Below are 16,875 nucleotides of genomic sequence, written 5' to 3' on the forward strand. Positions count from 1 at the left end.
CTGAGTCTGTGGACCGGGGAAGGCCTCAGATCTAGACCTGAGTCTGTGGACCGGGGAAGGCCTCAGATCTAGACCTGAGCCTGTGGACCGGGGAAGGCCTCAGATCTAGACCTGAGCCTGTGACCCGGGGAAGGCCTCAGATCTAGACCTGAGCCTGTGAACCGGGGAAGGCCTCAGATCTAGACCTGAGCCTGTGGACCGGGGAAGGCCTCAGATCTAGACCGGAGTCTCTGTGCACCGGGGAAGGCCTCAGATCTAGACCGGAGTCTCTGTGCACCGGGGAAGGCCTCAGATCTAGACCTGAGTCTGTGGACCGTTGAAGGCCTCAGATCTAGACCGGAGTCTGTGGACCGTTGAAGGCCTCAGATCTAGACCTGAGCCTGTGAACGGGAAGGCCTCAGATCTAGACCTGAGCCTGTGAACCGGGGAAGGCCTCAGATCTAGACCTGAGCCTGTGAACCGGGGAAGGCCTCAGATCTAGACCGGAGTCTGTGGACCGGGGAAGGCCTCAGATCTAGACCGGAGTCTGTGGACCGTTGAAGGCCTCAGATCTAGACCTGAGCCTGTGAACCGGGGAAGGCCTCAGATCTAGACCTGAGCCTGTGAACCGGGGAAGGCCTCAGATCTAGACCTGAGCCTGTGAACCGGGGAAGGCCTCAGATCTAGACCGGAGTCTGTGGACCGTTGAAGGCCTCAGATCTAGACCGGAGTCTGTGGACCGTTGAAGGCCTCAGATCTAGACCGGAGTCTGTGGACCGTTGAAGGCCTCAGATCTAGACCGGAGTCTGTGAACCGGGGAAGGCCTCAGATCTAGACCTGAGTCTGTGGACCGTTGAAGGCCTCAGATCTAGACCAGAGTCTGTGAACCGGGGAAGGCCTCAGATCTAGACCTGAGTCTGTGGACCGGGGAAGGCCTCAGATCTAGACCGGAGTCTCTGTGCACCGGGGAAGGCCTCAGATCTAGACCTTAGTCTGTGGACCGTTGAAGGCCTCAGATCTAGACCGGAGTCTGTGAACCGGGGAAGGCCTCAGATCTAGACCGGAGTCTGTGGACCGGGGAAGGCCTCAGATCTAGACCTGAGTCTGTGGACCGTTGAAGGCCTCAGATCTAGACCTGAGCCTGTGAACCGGGGAAGGCCTCAGATCTAGACCGGAGTCTGTGGACCGGGGAAGGCCTCAGATCTAGACCTGAGTCTGTGGACCGTTGAAGGCCTCAGATCTAGACCGGAGTCTGTGGACCATTGAAGGCCTCAGATCTAGACCTGAGTCTGTCGACCGGGGAAGGCCTCAGATCTAGACCTGAGTCTGTGGACCGGGGAAGGCCTCAGGGAGAACAGGCAGCATGTTCTGGGCCAAGCAGATCCCCAGGTACTACTGAGAGGTGAGAACTGAGAATGGTTGTGTGGGCTGGCGAGCGTGAAAAAGGAAATGTGCAAGAAAACCGTACAACTGTGGAACCAGAGGGGAAGTGTATGAGGTGTAGTCCCACTCCTGAAATTCAGATAAATGATTTCAAAAAAGAAAAACAGACAATCAAACAGCCCCATTTACCTTCAGTTGTTCAGCTGATATCAGTCCACTCATGTTCACTAATTATGGCTTGTTATTATGGTACCCCGCCTCTCAGCCCTGCGACAGACTGGTGACCTGTCCGGGTGTGCCCCGCCTCTCGCACTATGACTAGTCTAAAGCAGGTAAGCAGCAGCTGCTCCACAGAGCTGAGTTTGGCACACAGTATACCTTATTCCAGGTGAGATCGTTCCCATTACCATCCCAGGATTAGCATCTGAAGATGTAATTGTTGTAAACCCAGCTTTGCATTCTGTCCCCTTTCTCATAATGAAGTGTCTTTATTTGATCATGTAGTTGAATATTTAATGACGGCTCTATTTTTTTAAACCTCGTCACCGCTAATATCCTCGACTATCTTTAATCTAAGGCTACGTTCACACTGCAGGCGAAAGCGCATCACATCCGACTTCTTTGACCCTATGCGACCCATATCTGATCATGGTATGACAGTGTGAACGGCACAAATCCGATATTTTCAAATCCGACCTGGGTCACTTTCGTATGTGGTACTGAATCCGATACATATCTGATGTTTTAGAAAGCGACTGCTGTTTGAACGGTCATGTCGCATTAAATCCGTCTTTTATGTCACTGACACAAGACAGATGCCAATTATCAGCGCCGGAGAAGCGATCGTGAACGCTTCCTGGCCATCCAGTGTAGATGTTAGTGAAACTGTTGGGAAGACAGCGTGAACATTTTATTTGTACTGTATAATCTGCAGATTCTGACAGAAATCTGACACTATCCTTTGAAGCACCGCTCCTCTAAAACAGCAATAAGGATCATTATTAGGCCATATTTAAATAACTTTATAACTTCAAGCAAAATTGAGAAACAAAGTCTGAAACAAGTCTTTTAATTAAGGGCCATCAGTCAAACAATACTGTTTGGTCTGAGTCTAAACAGAGCGCGTTGTGTGTGACGTCTTCTTTTGCGCATCCGGGCCGCTTTGAGGGCCGTGAATGGTTCACGCTGGAACGCGTTTGCTGTCATTTTTTATTTGTAGTGTGAACAACCAGACAAAAAAAATCGGATTTGATCAAAAAATCGGAATTGATTATTAAGACCTGCAGTGTGAACGTAGCCTAAGTTGCTGTCTCGATGCTGTAATGAACCTATAAGTTGAATTTGAGTTATTGTTTTGGTGCTGTCGATCAACCCTTATGTTATTTGGCTAGGAACTTGTGATTGACATCTCACTAGCCAATAAGCTGGAGGTTTCATATCACATATGCTATTTGAAAATAGTATGACCAAGATTTACAAAAGAGATCAAAACATATATTCAGAACAACCGAAAATAGGTGACTGAGCCATTCTCTCACAGACTTTGATAGGATCAGAAATTATTTTGAAACCACAGCTATTGCCATCTGCTGCCCATCAGACAAAATTATGGATTTTAGGCATTTTTTCAGAAATACTAAAGAGAAAATTATTCAAAGTGGATTCTTCTTTTATGCAAAACAAATATAATATAAAAATATATGATGGCTGTGGGAAACAACCACAATAAAAAGGCCATTTCAGTCAATGTTCTTCTCTTTGGTGTATTTAAAGGTGGCACAAGCATCACCTAAAGTGCTCTAAATTGTACAGTAAGCTGGTCAGGCTTTTAAATAATCGTGGAGTCTCAGTATTTCTGGAATACATGCATCACAAGGAATCTGATGGTGGTTTAAAGGTCCAGAAATGATATCAGTAAAGTAAAGTTTCAGTTTGAGCTTCTCTCTCTGTAACACACAGTCTCACTGCACAGCGTGCAACAACGCTCGTCCCCTCAGTTCTGTTTGGGTCCTCTGTTGTTGCAGAGCCTTTCAAGCGGCCATAGCAGTTCATCCTCTCTGGGTCTGTATGGCACCACAAAGCTCTCCTCTTCAAGCAGAATTCGGTTTAATGTGCGCTCATAATTAATGTGACGTCGCGCCATAAAGATATACTGTTTCCCCACTTCCAGGTTAGGGCAGTCGCAGACATTAGGGACCCACAGGAACTCCCGGTGCTCCAGGCGGAACCGGTTCCGGTAGGTGTGGATGATCTGGACGTCGTAACGAGTTTCCTCACCTCGTTGCAGCTTCGAAAGAACTCTTGCCCGGAAAACTAAAATAAAATAGCAATATTAATACATCTGTATGTGGTAACAAGCCACTAAAAACAGCAAAAATAGAATATGTAGTCTTACCAAAGTCCTTCTGGCAATACTGTCTCTGGCGTTCTCGTCGACCTTTAACCCGCTGGCATTTGCCACAATGCCCTGAAGGATACGGCAACCACAAATTAGTTCAGACAAGTGCAGACATAAATAAAAATGTCTCATAGAAATACACCTCCATAGAATTAGATGAAACACATTAATTAGTCTTTAATTTATGTTTCTGCCATTTAGAAGATAGTGATCTTTTTGTGACAGCCAAAAATGGCCGTTGTAATAAACTCATCCCGGACGAACCCCCACTTGTCAAAAACTGGGCCGCAAGACAAAAAGGGAGACGCACACAAATACTTATTAATAGACTGTTTAATTTAAATAAAAGACACAAGAAGAGAAGCTAAACTAACCATCGTGTGTGGTTAGAACAATCATTCACGTAAATGGGTGAAAAAGGTGTATGCAGTTTTCTCAGGGGTAAGAAACACAACTGAGCTCTGAGGACGTTGATAGTGCACAGGCACGGGAGCCCCATGCCAACAGATGTGACCTGCCACTCAAAGCCAAAAGAAGGGAAGGATGGAGTGGGTCATCACACACAGGCTTGGATGAGAGCCACACTGAAGGTACGTCAACACTACAGGTGGTACTAGGGATGGGTATTGATAAGATTTTAACGATTCCAATTCCATTTTCGATTCTGTTTAACGATTCGATTCTTTATCGATTCTCTTATCGATTCTTGTTTTTAAAAAGGAGAACACTAAGGTTGATTAGCTTAGAACTGTTTTATATCTTCTCTTTCAACAAGATAGAAATTTAGGAGTAACATGGCCTTACAAACTGTCGGGAGTGCTGGAATGTTATGCTGCTATTATTTGCTGCTATTTTTATAATCATCATTACCATTTCATTATTAATAGTGAGGTTGCATTCAGATGCATTCAGATGTTCAAATATATTGGTATTATATAAGTCTTTATTACAGGTCCAGGAAGAACCACTTTAAACTGTTGAGTTGAATCTATAATTTTAAAGGCTTTTGAATGTTTTTATATTCTTACACTGGAGTCTTCGGTGGGTGAGAAAACTGAGCTGCAGGGACAGGAAATACTCTGTGCCAAAATGAGACAGGAAACACTTCTGCAAGGCATCTTCTGCAGAAGCGAAACTGAAACCAGAGTCTAAGTGCAAGTTAAGAGTAGGGTGTCTTTTATGCATTTATCGCTGATTAAGCTTTAAGTAGTTGTATTAGATTGAAACATTTGTTTTATACATTTTATACATTTCACATATAAGTCAAGATCAGTACACACAGGATGGCTTTAGCCTGGTTGCCTAAGTTGAGGTCAACTAAGGTTCAGAGAGCACATGCAGTGTGCACGCACAGACAGACGAGACATACACACACAGAGTTTCAGTGTGCTGGCCTTCTGTCTAGTGGAAAGGTTACAAGGTGTAGCTGATGAAGTGAAGGGTGAAACAGAGGGCAGCAGAAGCTGACATATACACACACATATTAGATAGACTCCTTTGAGTAGGGAAGAGTTTAATCATGTTTTGCTATGGCTGCAAAGTCGGGGCGTACGTGGTAGTCTGTTCCAGGAAGTACACCAGATGTCCCAGAGATAAGCGACAGCGAAGACGAGCTGGGGAAGCACCTGGCTTCGACGCCGAAGATGATGTTCTGTTTTAAACTATGTCAAAGTTAACTGAACGTTTGTGGTTTTGCATTGACGTATGCTGTATTGTGTCTGAGAGGGGGGGGGGAGCAGTATCACTCCCAACCCTATAAAACCTTTGTCTGACTATTGTAAGATAGTTCAATACTGATTGGGCTGTTGAACTCACACATGTGTATTCATTAAAATGTCGTCTAATTGCACCAGCCTGGATCTGTGGTTATTTTTGGATTTCCCCTCAATATCTGAACCTTAACATTTGGGGGCATCGTCCGGTGAGAGGGGGAATTTTGGAATTTTGGAGGTGTAGCGGAGAGATCCGGGGTCCGTGGTGATTAGGCGGGCAGATACGAGTCAGTGGTTGAAAGTGAGTGACAAGCCGGCTTATCCAAAGGTAAGGCACATACCTGTTGAATTTTCCAAAGTGTGCCAAATTGAATATGACAAATTAAAGTCTACTCACTGAAATTACTGGTGAATGTCTGTTTTGATTTTGGTGATAATGAAAGTAATAAAGTACAGTACTGAGAAAGTTAAAAGCGGTTGGAGCCGTTGAGAGAATTAAAGCAGTTGGAGCTGCTAATTTAGTGTGGTAGGGAATTTGGTCATTTTGTGGGTTGGAGCCCCATTGGTTATGCAACCCTTAAGAAGTTTCTCGGAGGTGACGCTCCCTGCTGGATAGAGAAATTTATCCTTCACCTAGCGATGACTAGGGATAGTTTCGGGCAACATCCGAGGAGAATTGGGGAATCTCCAAAACTGTTGAGGGTTGTCCTTAATCTTAATCCTGGTTCGGATGTAGATTGTTGGTTCAAATTACTCTAAATCTTTGTAGAACGACAGCAGCGTCTGTTAAGAAGCGCATTTTTCTCCTTGGTAACGCTTGCGCCTGGGCTGACCCTTGACCTACCGGCGAGTAGGGATAGTACCGTCGACAGCGGGGGAGGACTTGGGAATCTCCAAAATTGCTAGGGGTTGGAGCCTCTATTTTGCGCTTTTTTGGCTACCTGTAAATTAAGTTAGGGCTAGAAATGTGGACGGAACGGTTGGAGCTGGTCCGGTGAATTGGTCGCAAAAAAGTCAGGGACTTTATCGGTTGGAGCCGTTATGGTAAATTTATCGAAATTTGTAGGAGCTAAGAGGCCTAAATCTGTGCAGTTGTAATTAATAAGACGTCTGTAATATAAAATATGAGATCTATGTGTGAGATCAGTCTCTGTGTAAGCAGTGCACAGCCGGATGTGCACTGATGGTGTGTGTGTGAAAATGTAAATGAGCAGCGGTGACGCGCAGAGAGGGTGGTTTCAGTTTCGAGAGTATTGAGCTTTATAACTATTGTTTGCCAATATTGCTAAATGCCTGTAATTAAGAGGCTGGTTTTGCTTATTACGAGAGTATAAATAGAGTTTGAATTCATTACTGTGGATGTATAGTCATTGACTGAGTTTTGACAGACATATATAGATTGAGTGTATTGTACAGTACCTAAGACCACTATATATTTTCCTGTAGTAACCTCTCTTGAGCCATAAATGGTGGTGTGGTTTATTTTAGTTATGTGTGTGTGGTGAGCAGCTGTGAGAATGATTAGAGGTTTCAGTTTTTCTTGACTTGCTCTTTCTGATGATGAAAAGCATGGCTAAAATACTTGTATGAAAGCGTATTTTAACCGTGTGAATGCGGTCAGTATTTGATTTGAGTGACTCTGCGTGATTTGTCTGAGTGAGTGGAAAGGTGGGAGTTTGAGAGAAAAGGCAGGGTGTGTGAGATGATTCATGTCTGAAAGAGGTTAGAACATTTAAAAAGGTGTGTATGAAATAAAGGAGTGTAAAATATATTTCTTTTGTGATGTAAAATAGGATGTTTTAAAGTTTGAAAGTGCTTTTAATTCAAGAAACGCATGAGTGATGGTATGAGAGGTTGAGTTTCTTTTTCGTTCAGTTCAAAAACACATAAGTATATACACTTGGTACACCCACTCAAGAAATTATTGTGTGACTGATGCTACAAAACTGACCTAAAGAATGGTGATGTGTGTGGAGAAGTGTTAGTTGTCCTGATGTTGGAAAGAGCTCTATTTAAATGTCTGTGAGTGAAATGAAGGCGTATTGTTTTTAAATCAAGATTTAGTAGAATTGCTGATTGTTTGTAGACTGTGAAATTCAAAGGGAGACAGAGTCTGCCTGTTACCTGCAGAAGGTCTCTGCAGAGTCTGCAGAAAACAGGAAGTGTGTGTGTGTGTCTGGGACAGGAAACGCATGCCCATAAAAGGTAGCTGAGAGTGTAAAGAAAGAACACAGAGAGACAGACGAGTTAACGCTAGGCAGACGAAGCAAATGGAGGTTTTAAGATAAAAAATGAATATGATATTGATTCTATGCTTTAGTGTGCCAATACAGGTGGACTTCTCTCAACATTGGAACCTTGAGTACAGCGGCAGAACAATAGATTAACAGAATTGGGAGAAAATAAGCCAGTCTTTGGCTCGAAATTGTGCAGCTTGATCTCTCACTTTGTCCCTGACCCTGAGAAGAAACGCAAAGGACAGTCAATCCTCCTGATGAAGACCGACAGAACATCGTGGACTTGAAGAATTAACTGAAGCTAAAAGACAGTGCAAGCGAAAGCAGTAACACTGATGACGACTGATGAGTCCAGCAGTATGAAAGAAAGCACGTGATGCAACATGCATGCTGGTGAAGAACAGTGTGATGTGTCTGCTTGAAGGCACTGACTCTCATATTTGCTATGCTTGGAGCAATCTTGGAAGAGAAGACTGAAAAGATGAATGGAGAAGAAAACAGAGCAAATGAAAATAAGACTGAAGGAAGAAGAATACTGAAAGATCAACACAGAGAAGAAACAGACTGTGTTTGTTGGAGCTTTGAAGCCCGAACAGGACACTGTGAATGAAAAAGGACCAGTGAGAGATGAAGCTGGACGAGTTTGATTGCGAGAATACAGGATATGATTGGAATGAAATTGAAGCCGGAACTCATGATTGTTTAGGGATGTCCACCACATCACAACAAAGAGGTAAACAATACAAAAGGTAAAAATAATCAAAGAAAATAACTGACAACTATATTAATGAATAGAAAACACACATACACAAATTGTTACATGTGAAATTATTTTTGAAATGAATCAGAAGTGAGATAGTTTGAAGCTAAAGCTCAGTGAAAAGATGCATAAATTAAATATGAATACATAAGGATGCAATGAAGATGCAGCTTACACTTAATTAAGATGAACACCTGGCATGCGACGAAGAAAGCAGCTTACACTCAATTAACATGAAATGTAACGAGGAAGAAAATGCTTACATTCATATTCATGACATAAACATGACATAACTGGTATTTGTGACAGGAAAGAGACAGAAATGGGTCGTTTAAACACTCGTGATAATAATGAAAATGTCTTAGTTTTGTTATTTTCAGGAGTAAAGCAGACCCGGACCAGTTCTCCACGGCCACAGTCGGAAGGAAAATTGTGGGTTAACATCAATGGATAAGTTAAGGCAAGTTTCTGGTTGAATTGTTCACAGCATGATGTGTCCATGAACCTGAAAAGCAAGCCCTAACACCTGGCTGAAGACCAGGAGGGTTATCATTTAAGGTGGGAAATTAAAATTTGGGCTAGTAATTCGGGGAAAGAGAAAACTGACTGCTTAACTGGAGAATTGGGAAGTGTCTGTGAGACTGCGAAGCCATAGATGCAAAAAATAACACACACAAACAGAGAATGCATTAACCTTACAAAGACAAGCATATGCAAGGAAGATCAGCTTGCTACTTGTATGAGTGATGAAATGGTGTGAATGTTTAATAAAATAGACTTAAAGCTTGAGGTTGAAGTTGACTCAAAGGGGTTATATGACAGGGGAGTGAGTTATGGAAATTAACAGAAGAAAAGTGATTAAAGCAGTTTTAAAAGAGTGAGTTAGGAGTGCTTTTGCACCGATTGATAAAAGTAAGTGATTAGTATAGAAAGAAAATGAAAATAATTCAATAATGTGTTAAGGTTTAAACATGTATTTCTTTTGTCAAGTTGACTTGTTGAGATGAGTCACTATGCAAATTAGCTGGAGCAAAGACACTTCCTGTGTGCGTGTGTGTCGGAGGCTTTCAGTTCAAGAGACAGCGGTGGCTGTGGAGGATTATTTGGCGAAATATATAAGGGTAAAGTAACACGATAATTGATTACGGTGGTCAGGTCTGTTCAGAGGGGCAGATTTGGACAGGAAATTTATAATTTAGTGATGATACGTTGTTGAAATCGGTTTATATCTTACGCTGAATGAAAACATGGCAGAGTGAGGAAGGGAGACATTGTGCAAACGGCGCAGCTGTTGACGAGGTTTTCAGTGCAGTGAACGGGTGAACTTTGAGATTGTTTCAGATTTTTGAGGCTGTTGTTTCTATTTCAAGAGAGGGAGTTTGATTAAATATGGATATGTCTGAGAGGGGCCCGAGAAATTTTGTAGTAGTGCACTCAGAAAAAACCTGTCAGGTGATTTTGTTTTGTACTTTGATGAGCTAATAATCAGCTCTCTTTTTTTTTCATTTTTGTTCTAAGCAGGCCTGGAAGAGAGTGAACTGACGGTGCTGACAAAATTACCAAGTACGAAAATCAGGTGGGCTTTACAGATTATAATTGGCTGAGGAGGAGACCTGATTGGCGGCGAGTCTCTGTTTAAAAAAGGATTGTAGCGATTCAATCCAGTCAAAAGTATGGAGAACTATTTTCCTAAAAAGGAAAACGAAATAAAACAAATGATTGAGCTCATTTTGCTGATGTGGAGCATCTGATGACGTGCGCAGAAGGCTGCAGTATCAGCAAAAATATCATGTGTGAATGCATGTGAGTGAATGTGAGTGACTGGACCAAGGGGGGAAATAAATAAAAGGTTGGCAAACAGGAGGAGTGGAAGACTTAAATCTGGGGATGCGGGTTTTGGGTTGCTGATGTTTGCTTGGAGAACATTTCTTTTTTACTGGGGTTAGATTATGGTATTACATTATATTGTTGGGAGAATGCTAAATGCTATAGGGGAAACATTGTTTGATGAAACTCATGTTACCATTAACTGAGGTAACACATGATTAATAACTGTTCTGTTTAAGTTTATTTTTGTCATGAAACAGACTGGATCATAAAGGGGGAGTTGAGTATGATATGTAAAGTACAGGTTTTGTTTCCAGGAAATTCCAAGGATCCAGACTTTGAAGGAGCAGGAGTTCAAGAAGATTTGACATGATGATTAAATTGATCTTATTTTTCAAACCGATCCGATAAACTTGGACAGGCCGATACCGAGTTTAGATACTTCTACCACACACACAAGTTAAACTTAAAAGTTAACAAGTTAAACAACCAGTAGTAAAGAGCGACCCCAACAACTCTTTAACACAACGGACTGAGGAGAGACAAATTGTACAACACATCCCTTTTTAAACTGTTCTTAACCAAATGAAAATGAAATGACATAATTCCCTTTCAAATTATATTAAACAACCCAACTTTTTATCACCTTATTCCAAAATTTGTCCACTAAACAGCAATATTCACACATGCCCCACACAATTCACACTTTTGAGTTTTTTGCTCACATGACGATGAAAATCCTCTTCTGTCAAAAGTCTGAAAGTTCAGCTGATCGGGGTTTACCAGATTTGCGGAATGCTGTTTGTTTAATTTGAAATGGGTTTAGTATGAGTCACTTTTATGTGAATATTGGTCAGCTTTCTAGTCACACACTCTTTTGTGCTGGTTAACCTGATAATTTCACTTTGGTTCAGCTAATATGGCATCTCCCCAAAGGTCCCGTTTATGCTACCTTCACAGGGGTAGAACTCTGAAAAATATTTTAACTCCTTCAGAGTTACATACCATAAAATAATACTTTTATGATTAACGAACAGTTTGATTGCTCTAATTACCTGTATTTATGCGACATATTACAGGGCAAATTATATTCAGGGTAGAGTTACATCACATAACATCAACTGTGAACACCTTATGTTACCGTAGTTTAAGTCCATGGGAATTATAGTATCGGTTCATGGTATCGGTTAACTTTTCACGAAATGCGCACGCACATTTTACAGTATCGGCACCGATACCCGATACCAGATCCATCGGTGCATCCCTAGATTAAATTGATCCGGAGCAAAATAACGGAGAGGAGGATTGCTGAGCTGTTCTGAGAAATGAAATGACTAACCTTTTTCCTTTTAATTTTTGTGGGTGAAGTATTTTGAGCTTGGGTCATTTTGAGATTTTTTTTGCCACATGAGATGTGTCAAAAGAGAGGGGTTTAAGATTTAATTTGTTTAATTTGAAATGGGTTTTTAGTATGATTTTATAAATATTGGGGTCGGTTTGATAATTTAGATATGGTAAAACTGGGGTAGAGAGTGTTAATTTTAAAGAAAGGATTAAAATGAACTGAATTCGGTTTAGAAGATAGTGAGATCTTAAAGAAAATAATAACGGCTCTTCAATGGGGTGTCACAGGGTCCCCGGGAAAATTGTAAACGCAATAATAAATAAATATTCTTCTGTAGCAATTAAAGTATAACATAAATTATTCTGTAGCAATTACAAGAATATCAGTAATGTCCCTGCCTACAATTAAACACATTCACTTACCATCTGCTGTGGCAAATGGCTGCAAGGTTTTGACCACAAACTAGTCACTGCTCGGTGACATTCGGGCCTGAAAAGAGACGCTACCGGTAGACTGCAGCGACAACTGCCAGCGAGCGCCAGCCAGACTCTGTCTGTCTGTCTCATCATGGTCACCTAAATGCACAATGGCAGGTTTTGTAATAAAGCAGATCGCGCTAACATAATATGCACTGTTAGTTGATTATTTACCTGCCGCATTAACGGGAGAGGACGTGCAAACGTTACCGCTGCTGCTGCTGGGTTGAGATTCACGAGTCCGGAGCAGAATTAAAGACATTCATTTAAGTTCATCGCGTGTTTTGTGAGCAAATGCTTTTGCATATTCGTAGTGTTTCCTCCCTTAATGAAACATCTACTTTGCAAGTATTGCAAGTTGCCCTGTTGTCATCCGTTCTCGTAAAGTATAAACAAACTTTTAAGCGTTTGAGCCGCTTAGGTGCCGTGTTTCCTGCCAGGTACGCTCCGACGCTCCGCAACGTGGTGACGTCATTCGGGGCGACTGGAATCGATCAGGGAATCGTTTGCAAAAATGGCAAACGATTCCAAGGAATTGAAACAGTGGGAACCGGTTCTCAACAAGAACCGGTTTTCGATACCCATCCCTAGGTGGTACTATCACGTTTCTTTTTAAAGGTACTTGGCAAGTAGGTTGTTCTCAGTAACTCAGAGAACTTGCCACAGTTCCTCTGTGAATGTGGTCCCAGTGCCAAAACTAGGACTGGTCCCAATGACTGATGCCAAAAACCTGTTACGGCACAACTTTGACCCCAAAGATGGAACCATAACCAAAGACAGCTGCAGTCTACAGATTCTCTCTGCAATGATATTCTTCTCAAGACATTAGCCACACTTCTGCTGTGCAGTTATCAAGTGTTACATATACTGAAATGTCAAAGGTATCGAGGCAGAATCAAGTTCTTTCTCTTAATGTCAGACTGATTGTTGAGATCAGCGCTCTGTGGGGTCTTAGCAAAATGCACAAGACCTCTTGTTATTCTTGTGCTTCAAGCTGTTTTTTTATTACATGAATTTTTAAAAATACCAGTTTTAGCTTGTTGGGTGATGTGATGGGTTGTTTGAACATACTTTCAGGTGAGGGCTGAGGAAGGAGATTTCTACGGTTCTCGTCCCGCTCCAGACGAGGCAGGATGGGCTGGTGGGGACGCTGGTGGGGACTGTGGGGGCGTGGTGGCTTCAGTGGCTGTAAAACTAGAAGAGACAAAATCAACACACTAATATCAGCATGATTTTTCAAAACCTTGGGCGTCTTACAATTGCTTGTTTCTTTATGTATTGCAACCACGGTCACTTTGGGCTCCAAAGCAAAAACATGGAAGAGACCAAAAACTGGTCTGAGTCTAAAACTGGTCAGTGATGTCACGGAGGCTATTTTCATCTTTTATATACAGTCTATAGTCAAGGTTGATCCATTTTTTTAACCTATTTTTGATTATTACTTATATTTTATTGCTTTCATTTTTTATTTTATTAAGTTTAGGCAACAAAACCTCTGGATTTAAGAGTGGGCAGTTGTGTCTTCTGTCCATTTTATCCAGCACTAATAAAAAACTTATAGCTGTGTACTAGAAATGCAAACTCTTTCTCTGGAACTCCATTTCCATTGGCTATAAAAACATATTTTATGTTGTGTTGTGGCTTAAATGTTTGCTGTTGTTCATTTCATTTTGGATAATGATCAACAGGCAGGCAGTATATACACATGCACTGATAATACAGCATATCAGTTAATAGTGTTTTTCATTATGTAACACAACAGGAAACATTATTTGAATATATTAAATGAAATGACAGAGCAGCTTAAAAATCCACGATGTGTCTCAGTTATTCAGCTGCACATTACATATCTACAACTAAACTTGGTATTATAAAAGATAAAATATTTAAAAACCTGCATCATACAGTTTGTTTTGCTTCGGGCAAACAACAAAATCATTCTGACCTTATTATGTATCATCACGACCTGAAGAGTCCCGTTTTTATCTAATAAACAATCAAAATACTATTTCTGCCAATGATACGAGTTCTGCTTTTGGCAGAAATTCACCTGCTGGAAAGTGTTTCCATAGAGGCTACTTAGATTTATTGCAGTGTTGGATGGAGTCTGACAAGAAGGCACGGCTCCTCGGGCTCAGTGCAGAGTCCCATGTGAATATTTAAGGAGAGATTGAGCACATGTGTACTGCAGGCTCATCATGAGAGATACACCAGCTGTTTCTCAGCAGCAACCAGGCCAGCCTGCAGATAAATTATTTTAAAATCAAATGGGACCTGAACATGGATTCTTTTCAGCCCTTCATCCACTGCAAGTGTTTTTACTTATTCATCTGGATAAGAACTTCTGTAAGGGTGCTGTGTGCACACCTTTAGGTTTGCTGCCACTCATCTGACAACTTCCTGTGTCAGACAATAAAATGTTATCATGAGCTAATCTTGGCTTTATATTTATCTCTGAAAGGAGTCACTCAGCCAATATTTCTGAGTTAGTTTCATCCCATGCTGCCGATTCAAGATGCATAAATATGTCCAAAGTAATTTATTAAATATTCATTAGGTTACTCAGAAACATGTACTTTCTGCATTTTCACGTGCTTTGCAGAGTGGTCAGCAGTCTGCTATTTTCAGCATTACCACAAGTTTGTTTGTTAATTTAGCATCATTAGTATTGCTATATCAATTTATAATGTCAGTGAAGACTATCTGTTGTTTCAGTTGTGTTTTTTTATGACTTGTGTGTCCACTGCAGAGGGCATGAATGAATGGGGTGTGTCTCAGAAGGATATAGAACATGAACAGCATGTTATAGTCTGACTTCAAACGAGCACCTGAGAGCATAAACACATCATAATTCCTGAGAAAACAGAGGAATGTAGCAAAAGAAGCATTTTCAGCCTCAGATTTGTGCAGAATCAAACTCGTTTTTCATCCCCTGCTGGTGATTAGAAGAAATTATAATTTTTTCTGTATTTTTACACACATTCTGTATCTGCAGTTCAAAGTGAGCACTTGCATTTGTAGAGATGAAGCTCTTAATTGGCTGTTAATGGCACACTTGTTAATCTCTGTCTCTCTTCCACAGCATGTCTTTATCCTGTCTTCCTTCTCTCACCCCAACCAGTCGCAGCAGATGGCCCCGCCCCTCCCTGAGCCTGGTTCTGCCGGAGGTTTCTTCCTGTTAAAAGGGAGTTTTTCCTTCCCACTGTCGTCAAAGTGCTTGCTCATAGGGGGTCATATGGTTGTTGGGTTTTTCTCTGTATGTATTATTGTAGGGTCTACCTTACAATGTAAAGTGTCTTGAGGTGACTGTTGTTGTGATTTGGCGCTGTATAAATACAATTGAATTGAATTGACTGGACATTTTTTTGTAGGTGAGCTTTACTAACCACTAAATAATTCTGCTGCATTTTTACTTTCAAAGCATAACCATGTGGCGTTATTTTTGTTTCTTAATGTGGCTGAAACAGCTGTTTCTGGAATGAATCCATCCATCAGACGGATCACAAAGAGTCTGATGGTGATCCATGTAAACTGAGTCTAAACTACTGTAAATGTTTAGTGCTATTACTGCAGACTGCACAGAACCAAAGCCTTAGTTTTCTTCTTTTTCTTTTTGTAACCTGGATTTCACTGATGACTGCTCGTTGCCCAGTAATGTAAAATGAACAGAGAACACTTGTAAGTGGGTGCCGTACATGTATGTACAATACTTGGTGATGAGAAAACGCTGCTTTGCATCATAGCTAGCATTCAGTTAAAGTGACAACCAAAGGCCAGCGGTCTACAACAGTGTGTTGTAGGTATTTGTGGAATGACACAATAAATCTGTCTGGTTCTGGCAACAGATCCACAGCACAACACCACAGAAGGCAGCATTTATAACTCTGGAAAGATAGCACAAAGTCCATTTTAGCTGTTATCATTACAGAAACAATAAAAACACTGTGTTCATGCAAGTATCTGCTCAGTATAGGGCAGATGGTCTTAATGTTGCTGACGGCATACTCTTTCATGAGTTTCTCCCCTTACAGAAATGACTGGCAGACATTTCTTTAATGCGGTTCTTGTGTGTTTTTAAAGGCAGCCTAAAATTTCTTCTCAACTTGAACTGAGCTTTAAGTAACATGAGGTTGTTTGAGAGGATGACTGACTTACTAAACTAATGGTTTAATATATGAATCTGTTTCATGGGGATTAAAGAGAGGAGATGGGCCTTACACCAGTGAGGTCGGGGGGTGTTTGGTGGAGCCCTGGTAGTGGTGGTTGTGGTTGAAGCAGTGGGCTGACTCCAGGGTAGGTAGCTGGCAGTATGGTGAGCCTGTCGCAGTGGGCTCCTCCTCCCGTGGTAGAGAGCATACTGGTCTGGTGGCAGCCAGTACTCATACTCAATCCCTGGGTGTCTGTCTGTTGCCAGAACCTGCACACAAGTGAACAGTTCAGAGTGGCATGGAGAAAAAGAAAAATAGCGCACGATGAGTCAGGACCATTAGAGCCAAAGGAAGATTTTTATTTCCATCTGCAGTAATGTGATTCTTTCACCAAGCTGACATATACTCTTTCCAAAATGTTTGGGCTAACTCCAAGAAAAAGCCTTTGACTAGCTTCCTCGTTCTCATTTCTATTTTGTTGTTATTCATCTTGTTATCAGTAAATGTGCCCAGATACTTGAAGCTACTAATGACTCCCACAGACTGACCAGAAATTGAAGGACCGGTCATCGGGCCTGTGTATTTCATATTTTGTGAACATTAAACATCA

At 41.6% G+C, this 16,875-nt stretch overlaps 1 protein-coding gene across 2 annotated transcripts in view; it reads right to left on the reverse strand.

The window, feature by feature from the left end:
- Positions 1-2,269: 2,269 nt before the first annotated feature.
- adamtsl5 (ADAMTS like 5) overlaps positions 2,270-16,875 on the reverse strand; it is a 53,882-nt gene continuing 39,276 nt past the window's right edge. For both annotated transcript variants that reach the window (XM_031756140.2, XM_039616631.1), the window contains exons 10-13: positions 16,336-16,534; positions 13,189-13,311; positions 3,758-3,829; positions 2,270-3,675 (exon numbers count right to left, since the gene is read on the reverse strand). In XM_031756140.2, the coding sequence (XP_031612000.1) occupies positions 3,356-3,675; positions 3,758-3,829; positions 13,189-13,311; positions 16,336-16,534 (714 nt within the window). In that variant the 3' untranslated portion in view covers positions 2,270-3,355. The remainder of the gene's footprint in view (positions 3,676-3,757; positions 3,830-13,188; positions 13,312-16,335; positions 16,535-16,875) is intronic.

This window comes from Oreochromis aureus, linkage group 1, assembly GCF_013358895.1.
Source record: "Oreochromis aureus strain Israel breed Guangdong linkage group 1, ZZ_aureus, whole genome shotgun sequence".
Lineage (NCBI taxonomy): Eukaryota > Metazoa > Chordata > Actinopteri > Cichliformes > Cichlidae > Oreochromis > Oreochromis aureus.